Source organism: Thalassophryne amazonica, chromosome 5, assembly GCF_902500255.1.
Source record: "Thalassophryne amazonica chromosome 5, fThaAma1.1, whole genome shotgun sequence".
In the NCBI taxonomy this organism is placed as follows: Eukaryota; Metazoa; Chordata; class Actinopteri; order Batrachoidiformes; family Batrachoididae; genus Thalassophryne; species Thalassophryne amazonica.
This window is the reverse complement of record NC_047107.1, coordinates 128,564,669-128,588,178: the sequence shown is the minus strand read 5'-3', so window position 1 is coordinate 128,588,178 and position 23,510 is coordinate 128,564,669. Positions and strand designations below refer to the sequence as shown.

The 23,510-nt window shown below is 43.4% G+C and overlaps 1 protein-coding gene across 1 annotated transcript in view; it reads left to right on the top strand.

Annotated features, from left to right (window-relative positions):
- The window catches only part of LOC117511317 (GTPase IMAP family member 8-like), a 112,528-nt gene that overhangs the window by 62,351 nt on the left and 26,667 nt on the right, over window positions 1-23,510 (top strand). Inside the window, exons 3-5 of the mRNA XM_034171344.1 lie at window positions 5,085-5,144; window positions 11,162-11,779; window positions 11,882-11,908. Of these exons, the coding sequence (XP_034027235.1) occupies window positions 5,085-5,144; window positions 11,162-11,779; window positions 11,882-11,908 (705 nt within the window). The remainder of the gene's footprint in view (window positions 1-5,084; window positions 5,145-11,161; window positions 11,780-11,881; window positions 11,909-23,510) is intronic.

Genomic DNA, 23,510 nt, shown 5'->3' with positions numbered 1-23,510 from the left:
GTCTTGTTAGAGACGGCATCCATCCCACTTTGGATGGAGCAGCTCTCATTTCTAGAAATCTGGCCAATTTTCTTAAATCCTCCAAACCGTGACTATCCAGGGTTGGGACCAGGAAGCAGAGTTGTAGTCTTACACACCTCTCTGCAGCTTCTCTCCGCCTGCCATCCCCTCATTACCCCATCCCCGTAGAGACGGTGCCTGCTCCCAGACCACCAATAACCAGCAAAAATCTATTTAAGCATAAAATTTCAAAAAGAAAAAATAATATAGCACCTTCAACTGCACCACAGACTAAAACAGTTAAATGTGGTCTATTAAACATTAGGTCTCTCTCTTCTAAGTCCCTCTTGGTAAATGATATAATAATTGATCAACATATTGATTTATTCTGCCTTACAGAAACCTGGTTACAGCAGGATGAATATGTTAGTTTAAATGAGTCAACACCCCCGAGTCACACTAACTGTCAGAATGCTCGTAGCACGGGCCGAGGCGGAGGATTAGCAGCAATATTCCATTCCAGCTTATTAATTAATCAAAAACCCAGACAGAGCTTTAATTCATTTGAAAGCTTGACTCTTAGTCTTGTCCATCCAAATTGGAAGTCCCAAAAACCAGTTTTATTTGTTATTATCTATCGTCCACCTGGTCGTTACTGTGAGTTTCTCTGTGAATTTTCAGACCTTTTGTCTGACTTAGTGCTTAGCTCAGATAAGATAATTATAGTGGGCGATTTTAACATCCACACAGATGCTGAGAATGACAGCCTCAACACTGCATTTAATCTATTATTAGACTCTATTGGCTTTGCTCAAAATGTAAATGAGTCCACCCACCACTTTAATCATATCTTAGATCTTGTTCTGACTTATGGTATGGAAATAGAAGACTTAACAGTATTCCCTGAAAACTCCCTTCTGTCTGATCATTTCTTAATAACATTTACATTTACTCTGATGGACTACCCAGCAGTGGGGAATAAGTTTCATTACACTAGAAGTCTTTCAGAAAGCGCTGTAACTAGGTTTAAGGATATGATTCCTCCTTTATGTTCTCTAATGCCATATAACAACACAGTGCAGAGTAGCTACCTAAACTCTGTAAGTGAGATAGAGTATCTCGTTAATAGTTTTACATCCTCATTGAAGACAACTTTGGATGCTGTAGCTCCTCTGAAAAAGAGAGCTTTAAATCAGAAGTGCCTGACTCCGTGGTATAACTCACAAACTCGTAGCTTAAAGCAGATAACTCGTAAATTGGAGAGGAAATGGTGTCTCACTAATTTAGAAGATCTTCACTTAGCCTGGAAAAAGAGTCTGTTGCTCTATAAAAAAGCCCTCCGTAAAGCTAGGACATCTTTCTACTCATCACTAATTGAAGAAAATAAGAACAACCCCAGGTTTCTTTTCAGCACTGTAGCCAGGCTGACAAAGAGTCAGAGCTCTATTGAGCTGAGTATTCCATTAACTTTAACTAGTAATGACTTCATGACTTTCTTTGCTAACAAAATTTTAACTATTAGAGAAAAAATTACTCATAACCATCCCAAAGACGTATCGTTATCTTTGGCTGCTTTCAGTGATGCCGGTATTTGGTTAGACTCTTTCTCTCCGATTGTTCTGTCTGAGTTATTTTCATTAGTTACTTCATCCAAACCATCAACATGTTTATTAGACCCCATTCCTACCAGGCTGCTCAAGGAAGCCCTACCATTAATTAATGCTTCGATCTTAAATATGATCAATCTATCTTTATTAGTTGGCTATGTACCACAGGCTTTTAAGGTGGCAGTAATTAAACCATTACTTAAAAAGCCATCACTTGACCCAGCTATCTTAGCTAATTATAGGCCAATCTCCAACCTTCCTTTTCTCTCAAAAATTCTTGAAAGGGTAGTTGTAAAACAGCTAACTGATCATCTGCAGAGGAATGGTCTATTTGAAGAGTTTCAGTCAGGTTTTAGAATTCATCATAGTACAGAAACAGCATTAGTGAAGGTTACAAATGATCTTCTTATGGCCTCGGACAGTGGACTCATCTCTGTGCTTGTTCTGTTAGACCTCAGTGCTGCTTTTGATACTGTTGATCATAAAATTTTATTACAGAGATTAGAGCATGCCATAGGTATTAAAGGCACTGCGCTGCGGTGGTTTGAATCATATTTGTCTAATAGATTACAATTTGTTCATGTAAATGGAGAATCTTCTTCACAGACTAAAGTTAATTATGGAGTTCCACAAGGTTCTGTGCTAGGACCAATTTTATTCACTTTATACATGCTTCCCTTAGGCAGTATTATTAGACGGTATTGCTTAAATTTTCATTGTTACGCAGATGATACCCAGCTTTATCTATCCATGAAGCCAGAGGACACACACCAATTAGCTAAACTGCAGGATTGTCTTACAGACATAAAGACATGGATGACCTCTAATTTCCTGCTTTTAAACTCAGATAAAACTGAAGTTATTGTACTTGGCCCCACAAATCTTAGAAACATGGTGTCTAACCAGATCCTTACTCTGGATGGCATTACCCTGACCTCTAGTAATACTGTGAGAAATCTTGGAGTCATTTTTGATCAGGATATGTCATTCAATGTGCATATTAAACAAATATGTAGGACTGCTTTTTTGCATTTACGCAATATCTTTAAAATTAGAAAGGTCTTGTCTCAGAGTGATGCTGAAAAACTAATTCATGTATTTATTTCCTCTAGGCTGGACTATTGTAATTCATTATTATCAGGTTGTCCTAAAAGTTCCCTAAAAAGCCTTCAGTTAATTCAAAATGCTGCAGCTAGAGTACTAACGGGGACTAGAAGGAGAGAGCATATCTCACCCATATTGGCCTCTCTTCATTGGCTTCCTGTTAATTCTAGAATAGAATTTAAAATTCTTCTTCTTACTTATAAGGTTTTGAATAATCAGGTCCCATCTTATCTTAGGGACCTCGTAGTACCATATCACCCCAATAGAGCGCTTCGCTCTCAGACTGCAGGCTTAATTGTAGTTCCTAGGGTTTGTAAGAGTAGAATGGGAGGCAGAGCCTTCAGCTTTCAGGCTCCTCTCCTGTGGAACCAGCTCCCAATTCAGATCAGGGAGACAGACACCCTCTCTACTTTTAAGATTAGGCTTAAAACTTTCCTTTTTGCTAAAGCTTATAGTTAGGGTTGGATCAGGTGACCCTGAACCATCCCTTAGTTATGCTGCTGTAGACTTAGACTGCTGGGGGGTTCCCATGATGCACTGTTTCTTTTTATTCACCTCTTTTTGCTCTGTATGCACCACTCTGCATTTAATCATTAGTGATCGATCTCTGCTCCCCTCCACAGCATGTCTTTTTCCTGGTTCTCTCCCTCAGCCCCAACCAGTCCCAGCAGAAGACTGCCCCTCCCTGAGCCTGGTTCTGCTGGAGGTGTCTTCCTGTTAAAAGGGAGTTTTTCCTTCCCACTGTCGCCAAGTGCTTGCTCATAGGGGGTCGTTTTGACCGTTGGGGTTTTTCTGTGATTATTGTATGGCTTTTGCCTTGCAATATGAAGTGGCTTGGGGCAACTGTTTGTTGTGATTTGCCGCTATATAAATTAAATTGATTTGATTTGATTTGAAGTGTTAAGAGTAAAAATTAAAAGTAAAGTTCTCTCTTTGTCTTGTTGTCTCTTGCTCTTTCTCTTTCTCGCTCACTGTCTCTCTTCCTTTCTTCCTCTCTCTTTTTTCTCTGTGTCTGTCTCTTTCTTTCTCTGTTTTTCCCTTTGTCCTTCTGTTTCTCTTTCTTTTTGTTCCTCTCTCGCTGTTTTCGTGCTGTGCAAACTTCAAACTTTTTGGAAACACGAAGCCTTTCAACTGTAAAACCATAAATTTCTAAATGTATCATCATCAACACTCGCGCGCAGGACTTTAGTGGAGACTTTTTTCTCTTTCAGCGGATAAAATCTCTGTTCGGCTCATCTCGGCTGCACGCTGAGCTGGCGTTTCACAGCTTCAGGATGCTCAAGTGGCTAACTTTTCAGCACACATTTCCACCAACAAATCAGTTCAGTTTTTTATGAAAATCCGTGCTTGAAGAACAGACAAGTTGAACCCGAGAACTGGGCGGGAATTTGCCGCTACCCGCAGATAGAACACTGCAGTAGAGAGCTCTCTCAAACAGCCCGACTTCAGAAAACCTCCCCCCTCCTCCCCTCCCCTTGGCAGAAAACAAAGCAGAGAGCAAACAGCAGCAGTTGAGAGGATTCAGAGTGAGTCCTCATGTATTGGAAAATGTCGCGGGTCGGTGATTCTAATTAACTGCAAAATGTTGTCCAATTATGGGGATTTGTGAAAGAAACATGATATGCATCCGTAACTACAGAGGATATGGGAAGATCGAGAGCGTAGAGATGATGTGTGAGGTGAGCAGATCCAGAGAACATTGAGAACAAAAAGTGGGACCTCCACGCTTAGTATATAGATGTACAAATTCTAGACAACAGAACAGCATCTTAATAATTAATTAACAACTGCAAATTATACATAAGACAGTGCTCCTACGGCCAAGGGTATTTTAGCACTGCGTTATATTTTTTTCTCTTCTCCCGCTGTCTGTGGACACATTCTCATCATCATTGTCTTATTTGCCCAGCAGTAGCCCAATTGCACCTTGTTGGGCAACAGTACCGGTGGCTGTCGTTGTTAACTGTGACCTCAACCAATCTGGTATGGAAATTAGATTTGTCATCTGCATGTTTTGATTTTTTTTTTTTTTTTTTTTGCTTGTTTTACACCGGATGGTCTTCCTGATGCAACCCTGCTCATTTATCCAGGCTTGGGACCTGCACTGCAGTGTACTGCCTTCACACCCCATGTGACTAAGTTATGTGGTGTATCTAAGAAATGGATAAATTGTCAGAGAGTGTACTGGGTCACAAAAACATGGTGTATTTGTAAAATTCCACCACACTGCAATGGCTGGAGAACTCAGAGCTCAGCTGTGATGCTGCAGATCCCCAGAGCTTTCTCTGCCCTCAGCTCTTTCACTGGTTACTTCAGAGTCATCAGCAGTCTGCTGGAAAATCAGTGATTGTGTTGATTTTTGTGTCTTTACAGTTACTGAGGAGGAGACACCACTAAAGCGCAGCTCCAGCTTTACCTTCCTGCCACCAGACTGTAAGTTAAACTGAGTCAGAACCATCAGGGGTCATTGTAGGTTTCACACAGAGTCAAATGGAGAATACAAAGGATTTTACTCTGGAGTATTTTCTGTCTAAAGTAGCAGGTCAGAATTAAGAAAAAAAAAACCACCTACCACAGGACCGAGGACTGGATCAGTGAGAGACGGCGCTATGAGACTGCAACCAGTCACTTCCAATAGTCCTCATGAGATCATCTGGTTAACATGGTGGCCAAATTATGCTGTTGGCTCACAGCAAGAAGATTGCGTCCCGGCTGGGCCTTTCTGTGCGGAGTTTGCATGCTCTCTGTGTCTGTGGTTTCCTCCCACAATCAAAAACATGCTTTAAAAAGGGGGACAGATTGTGCTGGGCTCTAAATGACTGTTAATTTTTTTTTCCTGATAATTCAAAGCAGCAATGATTGTCAGATTACTCAATTACCAGTCACAGTACATGTTTGATGGTCTCTACCAATGATTAGATTAGTGTGATGAGGCTGGGGTAACGTGTCAGTGTAATCAATTATACAACCCCTGGCAAAAATTATGGAATCACCGGCCTCGGAGGATGTTCATTCTGTTGTTTAATTTTGTAGAAAAAAAGCAGATCACAGACATGACACAAAACTAAAGTCATTTTAAATGGCAACTTTCTGGCTTTAAGAAACACTATAAGAAATCAAGAAAAAAAGATTGTGGCAGTCAGTAACGGTTACTTTTTTAGACCAAGCAGAGGAAAAAAATATGGAATCACTCAATTCTGAGGAATAAATTATGGAATCACCCTGTAAATTTCCATCCCCAAAACTAACACCTGCATCAAATCACATCTGTTTGTTGACATTGACCCTATGTCATGAAATTGACCCTATGTGTCTTTTTGCAAGGAATGTTTTCACAGTTTTTGCTCTATGGCAAGATGCATTATCTTCTTGAAAAATGATTTCATCATCCCCAAACATCAGAAAAGTGTCCAAAATATCAACGTAAACTTGTGTATTTATTGATGATGTAATGACAGCCATCTCCCCAGTGCCTTTACCTGACATGCAGCCCCATATCATCAATGACTCTGGAAATTTCCCTGTTCTCTTCAGGCAGTCATCTTTATAAATCTCATTGGAACGGCACCAAACAAGAGTTCCAGCATCATCACCTTGCCCAATGCAGATTCGAGATTCATCACTGAATATCACTTTCATCCAGTCATCCACAGTCCACAATTGCTTTTCTTTAGCCCATTGTAACCTTGTTTTGTTCTGTTTAGGTGTTAATGATGGCTTTCGTTTAGCTTTTCTGTATGTAAATCCCATTTCCTTTAGGCGGTTTCTTACAGTTCGGTCACAGAAGTTGACTCCAGTTTCCTCCCATTCGTTCCTCATTTGTTTTGTTGTGCATTTTCAATTTTTGAGACATATTGCTTTAAGTTTTCTGTCTTGACGCTTTGATGTCTTCCTTGGTCTACCAGTATGTTTGCCTTTAACAACCTTCCCATGTTGTTTGTATTTGGTCCAGAGTTTAGACACAGCTGACTGTGAACAACCAACATCTTTTGCAACATTACGTGATGATTTACCGTCTTTTAAGAGTGTGATATTCCTCTGCTTTGTTTCAATTGACATCTCTCGTGTTGGAGCCATGATTCATGTCAGTCCACTTGGTGCAACAGCTCTCCAAGGTGTGATCACTCCTTTTTAGATGCAGACTAACAAGCAGATGTGATTTGATGCAGGTGTTAGTTTTTGGGGATGAAAATTTACAGGGTGATTCCATAATTTATTCCTCAGAATTGAGTGAGTCCATATTTTTTTCCTCTGCTTGGTCTAAAAAAGTAACCGTTACTGACTGCCACAATCTTTTTTTCTTGATTTCTTATAGTGTTTCTTAAAGCCAGAAAGTTGCCATTTGAAATTACTTTAGTTTTGTGTCATGTCTGTGATCTGCTTTTTTCTACAAAATTAAACAACTGAATGAACATCCTCCGAGGCTGGTGATTCCATAATTTTTGCCAGGGGTTGTATAAATACGTCAATTTAGAGGGAGGGAGAAATTGAGTCTGTGCATGAACTCCACTGAAGAGCAAACTGAAGAGAGAGAGAGAGAGAGAGGGAGAGAGAATATATATATATATATATATACACACAGTGAGGAAAATAAGATTTTGCAAGTTCTCCCACTTAGAAATCATGGAGGGGTGTGAAATTTTCATCTTAGGTGCATGTCCACTGTGAGAGACATAATCTAAAAAAAAAAAAATCCAGAAATCACAATGTATGATTTTTTTTAATCATGTATTTGTATGTTACTGCTGCAAATAAGTATTTGAACACCTGTGAAAATCAATGTTAATATTTGGTACAGTAGCCTTTGTTTGCAGTTACAGAGGTCAAACATTTCCTGTAGTTTTTCACCAGGTTTGCACACACTGTAGCAGGGATTTTGGTCCACTCCTCCATACAGATCTTCTCCAAATCTTTCAGGTTTGGAGTTTCAGCTCCCTCCAAAGATTTTCTTTTGAGTTCAGATTGTTTGCCAAAATCTCACAATACATCCATCCTCCACAGAGTATGATGTTTCCACCCCCATGCTTCACGGTTGGGATGGTTTTCTTGGGGTTGTTCTCATCCTCTAAACATGGTAAGTGGAGTTGACTCCAAAAAGCTCTATTCTGGTCTCATCTGACCACATGACCTTCTGCCATGCCTCCTCTGGATCATCCAGATGGTCACTGGTGAACTTCAAACGGGCCTGGACATGTGCTGGCTTGAGCAGGGGGACCTTGCTGCCCTGCAGGATTTTAAGCCATGACAGCATCATGTGTTACTAATGTAAGCTTTGTGACTGTGGTCCCAGCTCTCTTCAGGTCATTGACCAGGTCCTCCTGTGTAGTTCTGAGCTTTCTCAGAATCATCCTTACCCCACAAAGTGTGAGATCTTGCATGGAATCCCAGACCGAGGGAGATTGACAGTCATCTTGTGTTTCTTCCACTTTCTAATAAATAATCATAACAGTTGTTGTCTTCTACCAAGCTGCTTGTCTGTTGTCCTGTAGTCCATCCCAGCATTGTGCAGGTCTACAGTTTTGTCCCTGGTGTCCTTAGACAGCGATCTGCTCTGAGTCAACCTGATCTCGTCAGATCTCAGAAGGTAAGCAGTGCACGACCTGGTTAGTACTTGGATGGGAGACCTCTTTGGAACACCAGCGGCTGTGTGTGTTTCTCCAGGTAACACTGAAGTTACATCAGGAAGGGCATCCGGCGTAAAACTTGTGCATCTTGGTTGTGCGGATCTGGTTGTATTCGCTGTGGCGACCCCGAACACAAAAATGGGAGCAGCCAAATGGGCAACAACAACAAATCAAATCAAATCAATTTTATTTATATAGCACCAAATCACAACAAACAGTTGCCCCAAGGCGCTTTATATTGTAAGGCAAAAGCCATACAATAATTACAGAAAAACCCCAACAGTCAAAACGACCCCCTGTGAGCAAGCACTTGGTGACAGTGGGAAGGAAAAACTCCCTTTTAACAGGAAGAAACCTCCAGCAGAACCAGGCTCAGGGAGGGGCAGTCTTCTGGTGGGACTGGTTGGGGCTGAGGGGAGAGAATCAGGAAAAAGACATGCTGTGGAAGAGAGCAGAGATCAATCACCAATGATTAAAAGCAGAGTGGTGCATACAGAGCAAAAAGAGAAAGAAACACTCAGTGCATCATGGGAACCCCCCAGCTGTCTAAGTCTATAGCAGCCTAACTAAGGGATGGTTCAGGGTCACCTGATCCAGCCCTAACTATAAGCTTTAGCAAAAAGGAAAGTTTTAAGCCTAATCTTAAAAGTAGAGAGGGCGTCTGTCTCCCTGATCTGAATTGGGAGCTGGTTCCACAGGAGAGGAGCCTGAAAGCTGAAGGCTCTGCCTCCCATTCTACTCTTACAAACCCTAGGAACTACAAGTAAGCCTGCAGTCTCAGAGCGAAGCGCTCTATTGGGGTGATATGGTACTACGAGGTCCCTAAGATAAGATGGGACCTGATTATTCAAAACCTTATAAGTAAGAAGAAGAATTTTAAATTCTATTCTGGAATTAACAGGAAGCGACAACAACAACAAAGAGTGCAGAATAAGAGGGCTTGTTAAAGAAAAATTAACAGGTCTGTGTGAGCCAGAATTCTTGCTGGTTGCTAGGTGATCAAATACTAATTTGCAGCAGTAACATACAAATAAATTATTAAAAAAATCATACATTGTGATTTCCAGATTTTTTTTATTTTTTTTTAAGATTGTCTCTCACAGTGGACATGCACCTAAGATGGAAATTTCAGACCCCTCCATGATTTCTAAGTGGGAGAACTTGCAAAACCGCAGGGTGTTCAAATACTTATTTTCCTCACTGTATGTTTCTGTGCTGATGACATCATTATTATAAGCCACAGAGTTATTTATGTCAGATTCACTCTCACAGGATTGTCATCATAAAAAGACTTTTTCAAAATTGTTATTTATTGAATTTTTGTTCTTTAGACCATCTGTACAGTGCACACGTTGACCACTGGTTAGAATCTTAGGTCCCTGTCCCACTGGCGTTTAGGAGAATTTGCGCACAAAATTGGCCCATATTCGCCAAACATCCGCAATATCCGTGTAACATGCCTGTATGAGTCGGCCGTCACCCGAACACATCCGTGATCATCCACAGAGGCGCGCATGTCCATAGCCAGGATTTTTGAGCTGTTCAAAAATCTGGATGCGGATGACATCCGCCTGACATACTCCACACATACTCAATTCATACTCACTCTATGTGCTGTATATCTGCTGTTAACCGCTGATATCCACAACCGACATGGATTTGCGGCTTGACAGTGGACCGGGACAGTGTGTAAAACAGATATATATCGTGCCCATCATGTCCACATCACAAACTAAAATATGTTGTAGTGACTGCATACAGATCGGCCACGAATAAAGCGTTTTTATTACATCTGCTATGCAGCTGATTTGCGGACAATCTGTGAATGCATAACAAACACGTCACATAAACCCAAAGTGTGGCAGAAAGCGACATACCTGCCAGTCATTGCCGGTCCGGCTGTGTAAATCCACAAAGACGTAGCTGCTGCAATCCAGGACTTTTATTTAACACCAACAAAAGGAAGAGTTGCTGTTTATCCACAACTCACTCAAAAAAAAAAAAAAAAACACCGTCTCACAGCCCGAGCGGCTTCCCCCCTCCCGCTCCCCGAACTCATGAACAGTTAACCCTCGCATGACAAAATGAACATTAACTCTGTGATCAACTTGTCCAAGTCCAGCAAATGCTCCAGAGGCTGTATTGTTGGTGTGAATATTGATGCTGACGGCTGAGTGAGCTTCTTTTATGACCGCAATGCAGATGTCGTGCACGCGCAACACATGCGCGATGCATTCATAATACACCCGTAATACTGCCGTGATAATCTCAATGTGTCGGATCCGTTTCCTCACTACATGCGTTATATAACCGTGATTGTTCATCATATATTCGCTATATATTATTGATATATCTGTAATTCATACTGGGACATTTGTCATTTTTGGCCATTTTTGTTGCGGACATCAGCGAACGCCCGTAATTTGTATAATCAATTCATCCGCAATTGATCCTCTCCCCAGTGGGACCGGGCCCTAACCAGTAGTTAGATCCACCGTCAGAGATTTAATCGATCCATTAGATTGTATCTCTGATGATTCAATTAATGTAAAAAGAGGCATTTTTAGGTTTCCAGATAAAAATGGGAATGAAAAGCTAAACCTGTCCTTATTTTGTCATTCAGCCACCTGACCATATGTTGAGCTCTCTTGGTAGTACAGGTTTACTTACTCTCACTGAGCTTTGTCTGAATGTTCCTGCAGCATTTTTGGATGTTGTTACTTTGAACAGTAGAGGGGGGAAAAAAACATCCTTTTCATGAGATTCTCAAAACTGCAGACCACCAGCTGGACTTTGCTTTTCTGACTGACTGTTTGTGTTTTTCAGTCTTTGGCCTGAGGGTGGTGCTCCTGGGTAACAATGGGCCTGAGAGAGCTGCAGTGGGAAACTTCATCCTACAAACTGATGCCTTTGATAAAGGCTGGAATCACTGGGGGAGAGTTGGTAGGACTTTAGAGGAGAAAGAAATCGCTGTCATCAATGCGTCTGATGTGCTGCTTTCTGAGATGTCCGATAAGAAGCTCACAGAAGAAATAAAACAGTGTGCAGACTTGGCTGCTCCTGGACCTCATGTATTCCTGCTGGTTCTCCAGACTGAAACCTTCATTGAAGAACACAAAAAGATCTTCAGAGTCCTTGAACGTTTCAGTGATCAATCCTATGATCATTCACTGGTGCTGATATTAAACGCCACACAGTCGGGTTCAACATCCAGGATTAACCCGTCCTTAAGAGACATGATCAGGAAGTGTCAGTACAGACACCTGCAGCGTAATGAACTTGAACATCCTGAGCTGTTAACACGACTGCATCAAATAGTAAAAGAGAACAACGGAGATCATCTCAGCTATGAACCATTTCAGGAAGCAGTGTCTGGTGATCCCAGTGAGCATTCATTTCTCATACAAAAAGTTACAGGGGTCATGGAGGCGGTTAAACGTATAGGTAAGTGCAGAAGTACAAAGCTCTGATCTCACAGTTCATATATTTCACACTGCAGTACTTTAAATTATGACACTACAGACTGATTATGTCATATTTTTACAGGAGCTGCTTCATTTCTGACATCTCAGAGTAAGTAAACAAATTACAGTCACTGAATATACGACGTCTGCAACTGGTGACCTGATTTCACAACCACTGAATCAAAGACATCAGCAGACAGAACTATCAGAAAACTTAAAACTAATGACAGAAACTCAAATAATTACAAATGTCATGTGACAAATATGAACAACAATGTATTTAATTAGTGTCAAACAGAAGCTCAGAGTTTTATGTTGATACACTGAACAAAAATATGAATGCAACACTTTTGTTCCCATTTTACATGAGCTGCACTCAAAGATCTAAAACATTTTAGAAAACATGTTTTTGGAAAAATGTGCAAAATTGAATTTTTAGTGATTTTTTTTTAGCATTAAAATAAATAATAAAAGGAGCAATAAAATTCACTAAAATTCAATTTCAATTGCACATTTTTCCAAACTGAGTGCTGTAATATAACCAGCAGGACCCCACTGATGTGTGCAGAAAATGTTCTGTCACTACAACATATAACATTGACACTATTGAAAATTTAAACAATGAAAATTTCTCCAAAGGAGACCATTGATGTGTTCAGTGAATTTGGTGACACCACACCTGAATTTATTGAATATTTTTCTGGTGTTTCTGTTTTTCGGGGGTTTCTGTCCTCCCTGAGTTTGACACCAGCGTTACCATTTGACCACATACAAATGCTTTTTGTATTTTTGTCTTATACAGCCTTCTTCTTTGTAGCCCACTCTTATTAGTGTCCAAGCTCTTCATTCTTTGCCTTCAAACTTTGCTAAATGGGTTCATGTGTGCATGTTTAACTGTATGTGCCAGTCCTTCCACAAACATTGTCACTTCCACTCATCACGATGAACAGTTCAACTTTCACTCTGACCCCCTCCCAAGCACAGCACAAGTGGTTTCCTTTACAGTTTTAATGAAGTTTTCACTCCAGCAAACTGTGAAATTTGTTGGCTCCATGCTATGAAAGAAAATCTACTTGAGGTCTTCTTCTCTTCTTATGCACCAATAAATATGAGTCGTTTTTGCCTCCAGTAGAATAGAATAGAGAACCTTTTATTGTCATTGCACTTATATACATACAACAAAACTTGTCCTCTGCATTTAACCATCCTAGTTAAAAAAAAATAAATAAAAAAAATGAGGTGGGCTTCATAGATAATTGGCAAAGCTTCTGGGGAAAACCTGGTCTTGTTAGGAGAGACGGCATCCATCCCACTTTGGATGGAGCAGCTCTCATTTCTAGAAATCTGGCCAATTTTCTTAAATCCTCCAAACCGTGACTATCCAGGGTTGGGACCAGGAAGCAGAGTTGTAGTCTTACACACCTCTCTGCAGCTTCTCTCCCCCGCCATCCCCTCATTACCCCATCCCCGTAGAGACGGTGCCTGCTCCCAGACCACCAATAAACAGCAAAAATCTATTTAAGCATAAAAATTCAAAAAGAAAAAATAATATAGCACCTTCAACTGCACCACAGACTAAAACAGTTAAATGTGGTCTATTAAACATTAGGTCTCTCTCTTCTAAGTCCCTGTTAGTAAATGATATAATAATTGATCAACATATTGATTTATTCTGCCGTACAGAAACCTGGTTACAGCAGGATGAATATGTTAGTTTAAATGAGTCAACACCCCCGAGTCACACTAACTGCCAGAATGCTCGTAGCACGGGCCGAGGGGGAGGATTAGCAGCAATCTTCCATTCCAGCTTATTAATTAATCAAAAACCCAGACAGAGCTTTAATTCATTTGAAAGCTTGACTCTTAGTCTTGTCCATCCAAATTGGAAGTCCCAAAAACCAGTTTTATTTGTTGTTATCTATCGTCCACCTGGTCGTTACTGTGAGTTTCTCTGTGAATTTTCAGACCTTTTGTCTGACTTAGTGCTTAGCTCAGATAAGATAATTATAGTGGGCAATTTTAACATCCACACAGATGCTGAGAATGTCAGCCTCAACACTGCATTTAATCTATTATTAGACTCAATTGGCTTTGCTCAAAATGTAAATGAGTCCACCCACCACATTAATCATATCTTAGATCTTGTTCTGACTTATGGTATGGAAATTGAAGACTTAACAGTATTCCCTGAAAACTCCCTTCTGTCTGATCATTTCTTAATAACATTTACATTTACTCTGATGGACTACCCAGCAGTGGGGAATAAGTTTCATTACACTATCTCGTCAGTAGTTTTACATCCTCATTGAAGACAACTTTGGATGCTGTAGCTCTTCTGAAAAAGAGAGCTTTAAATCAGAAGTGCCTGACTCCGTGGTATAACTCACAAACTCGTAGCTTAAAGCAGATAACCCATAAGTTGGAGAGGAAATGGCGTCTCACTAATTTAGAAGATCTTCACTTAGCCTGGAAAAAGAGTCTGTTGCTCTATAAAAAAGCCCTCCGTAAAGCTAGGACATCTTACTACTCATCACTAATTGAAGAAAATAAGAACAACCCCAGGTTTCTTTTCAGCACTGTAGCCAGGCTGACAAAGAGTCAGAGCTCTATTGAGCCGAGTATTCTTTTAACTTTAACTAGTAATGACTTCATGACTTTCTTTGCTAATAAAATTTTAACTATTAGAGAAAAAATTACTCATAACCATCCCAAAGACATATTGTTATCTTTGGCTGCTTTCAGTGATGCCGGTATTTGGTTAGACTCTTTCTCTCCGATTGTTCTGTCTGAGTTATTTTCATTAGTTACTTCATCCAAACCATCAACATGTCTGTTAGACCCCATTCCTACCAGGCTGCTCAAGGAAGCCCTACCATTATTTAATGCTTCGATCTTAAATATGATCAATCTATCTTTATTAGTTGGCTATGTACCACAGGCTTTTAAGGTGGCAGTAATTAAACCATTACTTAAAAAGCCATCACTTGACCCAGCTATCTTAGCTAATTATAGGCCAATCTCCAACCTTCCTTTTCTCTCAAAAATTCTTGAAAGGGTAGTTGTAAAACAGCTAACTGATCATCTGCAGAGGAATGGTCTATTTGAAGAGTTTCAGTCAGGTTTTAGAATTCATCATAGTACAGAAACAGCATTAGTGAAGGTTACAGATGATCTTCTTATGGCCTCAGACAGTGGACTCATCTCTGTGCTTGTTCTGTTAGACCTCAGTGCTGCTTTTGATACTGTTGACCATAAAATTTTATTACAGAGATTAGAGCATGCCATAGGTATTAAAGGCACTGCGCTGCGGTGGTTTGAATCATATTTATCTAATAGATTACAATTTGTTCATGTAAATGGGGAATCTTCTTCACAGACTAAGGTTAATTATGGAGTTCCACAAGGTTCTGTGCTAGGACCAATTTTATTGACTTTATACATGCTTCCCTTAGGCAGTATTATTAGACGGCATTGCTTAAATTTTCATTGTTACGCAGGTGATACCCAGCTTTATCTATCCATGAAGCCAGAGGACACACACCAATTAGCTAAACTGCAGGATTGTCTTACAGACATAAAGACATGGATGACCTCTAATTTCCTGCTTTTAAATTCAGATAAAACTGAAGTTATTGTACTTGGCCCCACAAATCTTAGAAACATGGTGTCTAACCAGATCCTTACTCTGGATGGCATTACCCTGACCTCTAGTAATACTGTGAGAAATCTTGGAGTCATTTTTGATCAGGATATGTCATTCAATGCGCATATTAAACAAATATGTAGGACTGCTTTTTTGCATTTACGCAATATCTCTAAAATTAGAAAGGTCTTGTCTCAGAGTGATGCTGAAAAACTAATTCATGCATTTATTTCCTCTAGGCTGGACTATTGTAATTCATTATTATCAGGTTGTCCTAAAAATTCCCTGAAAAGCCTTCAGTTAATTCAAAATGCTGCAGCTAGAGTACTAACGGGGACTAGAAGGAGAGAGCATATCTCACCCATATTGGCGTCTCTTCATTGGCTTCCTGTTAATTCTAGAATAGAATTTAAAATTCTTCTTCTTACTTATAAGGTTTTGAATAATCAGGTCCCATCTTATCTTAGGGACCTCATAGTACCATATCACCCCAATAGAGCGCTTCGCTCTCAGACTGCAGGCTTACTTGTAGTTCCTAGGGTTTGTAAGAGTAGAATGGGAGGCAGAGCCTTCAGCTTTCAGGCTCCTCTCCTCTGGAACCAGCTCCCAATCAGATCAGGGAGACAGACACCCTCTCTACTTTTAAGATTAGGCTTAAAACTTTCCTTTTTGCTAAAGCTTATAGTTAGGGCTGGATCAGGTGACCCTGAACCATCCCTTAGTTATGCTGCTATAGACGTAGACTGCTGGGGGGTTCCCATGATGCACTGTTTCTTTCTCTTTTTGCTCTGTATGCACCACTCTGCATTTAATCATTAGTGATTGATCTCTACTCCCCTCCACAGCATGTCTTTTTCCTGGTTCTCTCCCTAAGCCCCAACCAGTCCTAGCAGAAGACTGCCCCTCCCTGAGCCTGGTTCTGCTGGAGGTTTCTTCCTGTTAAAAGGGAGTTTTTCCTTCCCACTGTCGCCAAGTGCTTGCTCACAGGGGGTCGTTTTGACCGTTGGGGTTTTTACGTAATTATTGTATGGCCTTGCCTTACAGTATAAAGCGCCTTGGGGCAACTGTTTGTTGTGATTTGGCGCTATATAAATAAATAAAATTAATTGATTGATTAATTACAGTTACACACAATCCAACCACTAGGGGCAGTGTGCAGTCACAGTCCGGCACCCGGGAATCAACTCCAGATGTAGAGACGCTGCCTTGGTCAGGGGCAGAGAAAGGAGCAGACCCTAAATAAGCATGTTTTTGATTGTGGGAGGAAACCCACACAGACATGGGGAGAACATGCAAACTCCACACAGAAAGGCCAGGAATCAATCCCACGACCTTCTTGCTGTGAGGCACCAGTGGTAACCAATAAGCCACTGTGCCGCCCAAGCATTTGCTACAATTCAATTTCAGTTTATTTAGTTTATATAGCACCAAATCACAGAAAGCTGCCTCAAGGCGCTTCACACAAGTAAGGTCTAACCTTACCAACCCCTAGAGCAAGAACACATGTGACAGTGGTAAGGAAAAACTCCCTCTGAGTTTGGTCTGCTTGAGGTTTCTTCCTCATTATCATCAAAGGGGTGACCCTCTGCTTAGGCCATTATACCAAAAAGGTTTCCAATATAGAACACAACCAAACAAGAATTATTGAGAGTCCATACAGGTGTCCAGTCCACCATCGGGGGAAGGGGGGTCATCGAGCCACTCATTGGATCGGTTCCTGCAGCAAATCTGTTCCATGTCCATTACAGAAAACCCCCCCAGAAACAATCAGCCAGAAAAACTACACTTAAGGTATAATTCTACCTGGTACACTGAGCCCACTTGCACGTGGATAAGGGAAACAGAAGAGTGAGGATTCTTTTCTTGGACTTCTTGAGTGCCTTCAATACATCCAGCCCCTTGTGCTTCAATACAAAGTGAACAGGATGCGAATGGACCCCTGCCTGGCCACTTGGATCTCCAGCTACCTCACCAACAGGCCGCAGTATATCAGGCTGAGGGACACCACGTCTGACACTGTGATCAGCAGCACCCGAGCACCCCAGGGCACGGTGCTGTCCCCTCTTCTCTTCACCTTGTACACCTCTGACTTCTGCTACAACTCTGAGCTCTGTCACATCCAGAAGTTTGCAGATGACACAGTCATTGTTGGATGCATCAGGGATGACAGAGAGGAGAAGTACAGGAGCCCAGTGAAGGACTTTGCTGTCTGGTGCTGCACAAACCATCTACACCTCAACACCTCAAAGACAAAGGAGCTACTCATTGACTTTGGGAAGTCCAGACCAAGAGCAGGCTGTACTTTCGGAGGAGGCTCCAGTCGTTTAGCATCAGCAGGGAACTCCTGTGGATGTTCTACCAGTCTGTAGTAGCCAAAGTCCTCTGTTATACCATAGTGTGCTGGGGGGCAGCACATCCAAGAAGGACACATCCAGACTGGACAAACTGATCAGGCGGGCTGGCTCTGTGGTTGGCATGAAGCTGGACTCTCTGGTGACGGTGGCAGAGAAGAGAACACTGGACAAACTGCTGGACATTCTGGATGATGCCAGTCACCCTCTGCACACCGTCATCAGCAACCAGAGGAGCCTCTTCAGTCACAGACTGCTCCTTCCCAAGTGCAGGACCAACAGAGTGAAAAACTCCTTTGTCCCTCAGACCATCAGACTGTAGAAGTCCTCACTCAAGGGGAGGAGGAGTAACAGGAAGACAGAGGACGGGAAAGAGAGCAACAGTAGGAGCAAGTAAACTAGTATCAGTATGTCTGGTATTTATATTTGTGAATTTGTATTTATATTTGCAGACTGTTTTTCTTTTTTACTTTCACTTTTGATACTCTGTGTGATGCTATACAATGCTGCTGGGGGGGGTTATGTGGCTGGCCGGCCTGCTGGTGGGGGTCCGGGTGCCGCGCCACGGGGCTTCTGGTCCTATTGTTGGTGCCGGTGGCGGGGGGGAGAGAGTTTGGCGGCCATCGTTCCTTTTCAGTTGGGTCTGTCTGCTCTACTGTTGGTGGGTTGGGGTCCGGTGCCTGGGCGGGGGGTGGTGCCTCTCCCCGGGGCTCGGGTGTGTGTAACCCCCCGTGCCCCGGCCTCTCCCTCCGGGTTTGTGGGGCCCGCCTGTCTCTCTTCTGCTCCTCGGCTGCCCCTGCTGCTCCGGGGTCTCATCCTGCACCTTCCCTGGTTCGGGGACCTCCGGGCGGGGTGGCCCGTCCATCTGCGGCTCCCTGGCCCCCTGTCCCCTCTGTTGGTTTGCTCCTCCCTGGCCTCCGGTGCTCCTCTGGGACTGCCCACCTCCCCCCATCCCGTGGTTTCCCTGGCACCTCCGCCGGATCTGGGGTTGGGCTGGGGGCCCGGTTGGGCCGGTGTGGGTGGCCTGCTCCCCTTGCCGCGCCTCTCACTCTGCCTGCTGCTTGGGGTTGGGCCTCACGTGTCACACCCTTTTAATGCACTTCACCAGGTTATCACCTGCACGCACATCATATTGGGTTGTAAATAGCACATTGTAGGGTTCACATGATTTGCGGTAGAGTGTTGGGGATGGGTTTGCAGGACAGTCTGTGGCGCAGCTGTGCGCTGCAGCCTTCCACTGCGATCTCCATCCGCCACCCCTGCCTTGCAATTTTAATGCACACACCTTCCTTCTACACATTTAGTAAACACCTTCAACAATTTAGGGTTGAGGTCACTAGGCGGTGGTGGGTTTGCAGGGCTGGCTGTGGCACAGCGGTGTGCCGTGGCCACCCACGGCAGTCTGCCACCTGCCGTCTCTTGCCCTGCTTTTATTGCAACACTTTATCTTTGCACACCTACGGGGTCGTACACAGCAAAGGAGATTAATTGTAACAACTATGGTGGGGTTGGTAGGTAGGGTGAGTGTGGCATGTGGGGTTGGCCCCGGGTGGCTGTGGTCGTCTGGGGCTCTGGGGTAGAGGATCTGCCTCCCCAGTTCTACGTGGTCCCTTGGCCCTGCTCTGGGCCTGTGGAGCCCGGGGTCCCGCGGCCCGTTGTGGGGGTGGGTGGTGGCGGTGGGGCGCGGGTGTTGGCACTGGGGGGCGGGCCCGCAGGATGGATCTCGCTTGGGCGGTCTCCTGGTCATGGGCTTTGGTGGCTAGGTTGGGATCTGGGGTGGGGGGGGGGTACGTTGGGGGGTGGGGGAACTTGGGGGGCACTGCTGGCTGTCCTGGAGGGCCTGGCTCTTGGAGGGCTTCGTGCTCTTCCTGGCCCCGGGGTCGGGCCTCGCCTCTTGTTTGGGGGCTGGGCCCCGCCCTCGTGTGGCTCGGTGGTCCCTACCTTGTGCTTTGGATACGGTTGCAGTGGCTCCTTTGCTCCCCGTCCTTGCCCCGGCTCGCTCCTACCCTCGGGGGCCATGGCCCGGGTGGCGTGGTTCTGGGGCTCCCCCTATTGGTGGGCCCATGCCGGCGCCCTGTGTGCTTCCCTCGGGTTTGGGGCGGCTCCCTGTGACCCTGTGTCGGGGCGGGGGGGGGTGTTGTCCGTTCCGGCGTCGTCGGACTGCTCCCCTGTTGGTTTGTTGTGCTGTCCGGTGGCTGCGGGGGCTGCCTTTCCTGGCCCCGTGCCCTTCCACTCCCCTTTTCTCCTGGCTCCCCCTTGGCCCTGCTTCCTGGACCCACTTCCGTTGTTGCTCGTGGCCGGCCGCGTGGCTTCTGATGTGCCCGAGTGGTCCATGTCATATGGTATGGTTCTGTACTCTTGTCTTGGCCCAACACACCAGCCACAGTAGTGATCAGATATTTAGCTGTGATCTGGGTCTCTGTGTCTGGATGGTTGCGTGTTTGTGGCCGTCACCACAATTCGGTTTTTGGGTGCTCTTAAGGGGATTAACACTATGGTGTTCTAGATTAGGGTATGGATGCTCACTAAATAGACAACAGACTGTTGCTGTCACTGTTTGTTCATGTGTGATTGTTTGTCATGGTATGTCGTATGGTTGGGGCCCCATCTCCTCGGTGTCTCACGTCACAGTTATTGTCTTCACCACTTGTCTCTTGTTCTTGTCTGTCTTTGTGTTGTTTTGGTGGTCGGCCCTTCCTGATACAAGCTGTCGGTTGGCTTTGAGTAGGATGTTGTAGGCTGATCGTGAAGGGTGGATGGGGGTCACACACACACCACATTCACTCATGCACTACATACCTTCTGTCTTGCAAGAATAAATTGCATATATGTGTATTAATGTTCATAAATGGTTCTGCCAGTGTGGCATTTACCATTACTGTATATGCAGACAGGATGCAACTTTTTGGTTGAGCTAATAGGATTAAGAAGTGGAATAGTTTGCACCATCTGTCATATTCGTTACTTGCTTCCGACGGATTGTTTGCTGTTGTGACGCTCTTTCAGTCTTTACATGATTGTATTTTTTTTTTATTTTTTTTTACGTAATTATTGTATGGCCTTGCCTTACAATATAAAGCGCCTTGGGGCAACTGTTTGTTGTGATTTGGCGCAATATAAATAAAATTGATTGATTGATTGATTGATTGATTGTATACATTTTTTTTTCTGTTTAACACTTCTTTTGGTTTTTAAATGTATCTACTCTGAATCTTATTTAACTATAGTCCTCTTGTGAATCACTAGCGGTTAGCTTTCACTAGCGGTTAGCTTGCGTTAGCTAGGTCGCCCCCCCCGTTTCTTTAATACTTCTGTTACTTTGTCAGTGCAGCTGCTGTTTTTCCCCCTCCTCTCCATTTCTTTTATTACTGTTCCTAACAGTCTAATACTTCTGTTACTTCTTTAGTGTAACTGCTGTGAATTTTAGCTCATTAATTTACTGTGAACCTTAGGAGTGGTTAGCATATTCATTAGTGGTTAGCTTGTGCTTGGCTATACTCTTGAGTTTTCAGGCGCACAAAGTATACTGCATTACATTATACGTAAATCCTGTGTGATGTTGGAAGATAGGGTGGCTCTTTAAGAGAACCGTGTCTGTAAGCTAGAGCAGCTTCTTAGCTCAGTGGAGATAGATGTTACGGGCACCCCAGATGAGGTAGTGTTGGGCTAGCTAGCGTGCCCATTAGCATCAGCCTCGAAACGCTGGCTGTGGAGGACAGGTTTCGTACTGAGGTTAGGCGGAGGAAGTCATGCAGGGCTTGGTGCCCAGTTATGGTACCCCGGTGGTGTGGTATCACACTCTCCACTATGAACTGTGAACTGGTTTTCACCCTTGGATATGCCTGATGTGAGTTCTCTGAGCCCACAGGTGACTTCTACTCCTATCTCCAGGCCGAAAGGCCAGGCTTTAGTGATAGGGGATTCTATCGCCCACAGAGTCAGGTTACAGATGCTGGCTGACGTTAAATGTATTCCTGGAGCCAGAGCTGCAGACGGGTAAACAAAGGAACATGACACAAGATACCCTGACATAGTTATTCACGTTGGTGCCAATTATGTCAGGATGAAGCACTCAGGGGTCACAAAAATGGACATAGAGAGGACTTGTGACCTTGTCAGAAAGATGTGTCGGCATTGATTAATAATCTCTGTTCCCCTCCCCTCTCAGGGCAATGATGAGGTGTTTAGCAGGCTGACATTGTTAAATAGGTGGCTGGTGTAATTTTGTGGACAACAAGGCTTTAGTTTTATTGATAACTGGCCTTTGTTCTGGGGCCGCCGTGGCTTGATGATGCCGGACGGCCTCCACCCTACTGGGGAAAGTGCCGCCATCTTGTCTGCAAACACAGATATAGCTCTACAGGGAGGGTAACATTAGGATTTTACAGCAGACCATGGAGCAGGTGATTAGAAGTACAAGTACTTCAGTTATTGTACTTGGCCCCACAAATCTTAGAAACATGGTGTCTAATCAGATCCTTACTCTGGATGGCATTACCCTGACCTCTAGTAATACTGTGAGAAATCTTGGAGTCATTTTTGATCAGGATATGTCATTCAAAGCGCATATTAATCAAATATGTAGGACTGCTTTTTTGCATTTACGCAACATCTCTAAAATTAGAAAGGTCTTGTCTCAGAGTGATGCTGAAAAACTAATTCATGCATTTATTTCCTCTAGGCTGGACTATTGTAATTCATTATTATCAGGTTGTCCTAAAAGTTCCCTGAAAAGCCTTCAGTTAATTCAAAATGCTGCAGCTAGAGTACTAACGGGGACTAGAAGGAGAGAGCATATCTCACCCATATTGGCCTCTCTTCATTGGCTTCCTGTTAACTCTAGAATTTAAAATTCTTCTTCTTACTTATAAGGTTTTGAATAATCAGGTCCCATCTTATCTTAGGGACCTCGTAGTACCATATCACCCCAATAGAGCGCTTCGCTCTCAGACTGCAGGCTTACTTGTAGTTCCTAGGGTTTGTAAGAGTAGAATGGGAGGCAGAGCCTTCAGCTTTCAGGCTCCTCTCCTGTGGAACCAGCTCCCAATTCAGATCAGGGAGACAGACACCCTCTCTACTTTTAAGATTAGGCTTAAAACTTTCCTTTTTGCTAAAGCTTATAGTTAGGCTGGATCAGGTGACCCTGAACCATCCCTTAGTTATGCTGCTATAGACGTAGACTGCTGGGGGGTTCCCACGATGCACTGTTTCTTTCTCTTTTGCTCTGTATGCACCACTCTGCATTTAATCATTAGTGACTGATCTCTGCTCCCCTCCACAGCATGTCTTTTTCCTGGTTCTCTCCCTCAGCCCCAACCAGTCCCAGCAGAAGACTGCCCCTCCCTGAGCCTGGTTCTGCTGGAGGTTTCTTCCTGTTAAAAGGGAGTTTTTCCTTCCCACTGTAGCCAAGTGCTTGCTCACAGGGGGTCGTTTTGACCGTTGGGGTTTTACATAATTATTGTATGGCCTTGCCTTACAATATAAGGCGCCTTGGGGCAACTGTTTGTTGTGATTTGGCGCTATATAAAAAAAAAATTGATTGATTGATTGATTAGAGACCGTGCAGGGCTTATGACCAATGTGGTTGTGGAATCCATTAGCTTAGTCTGGAAATTAGTGCAGTTTATCTGCCAGGGAGGGTAATTTAACAAGTTGAGACTGTGGCCTGCTTCCGTAGACGTGTCCATAAAAACTCATAGAGGGATATGCTTTGCAAA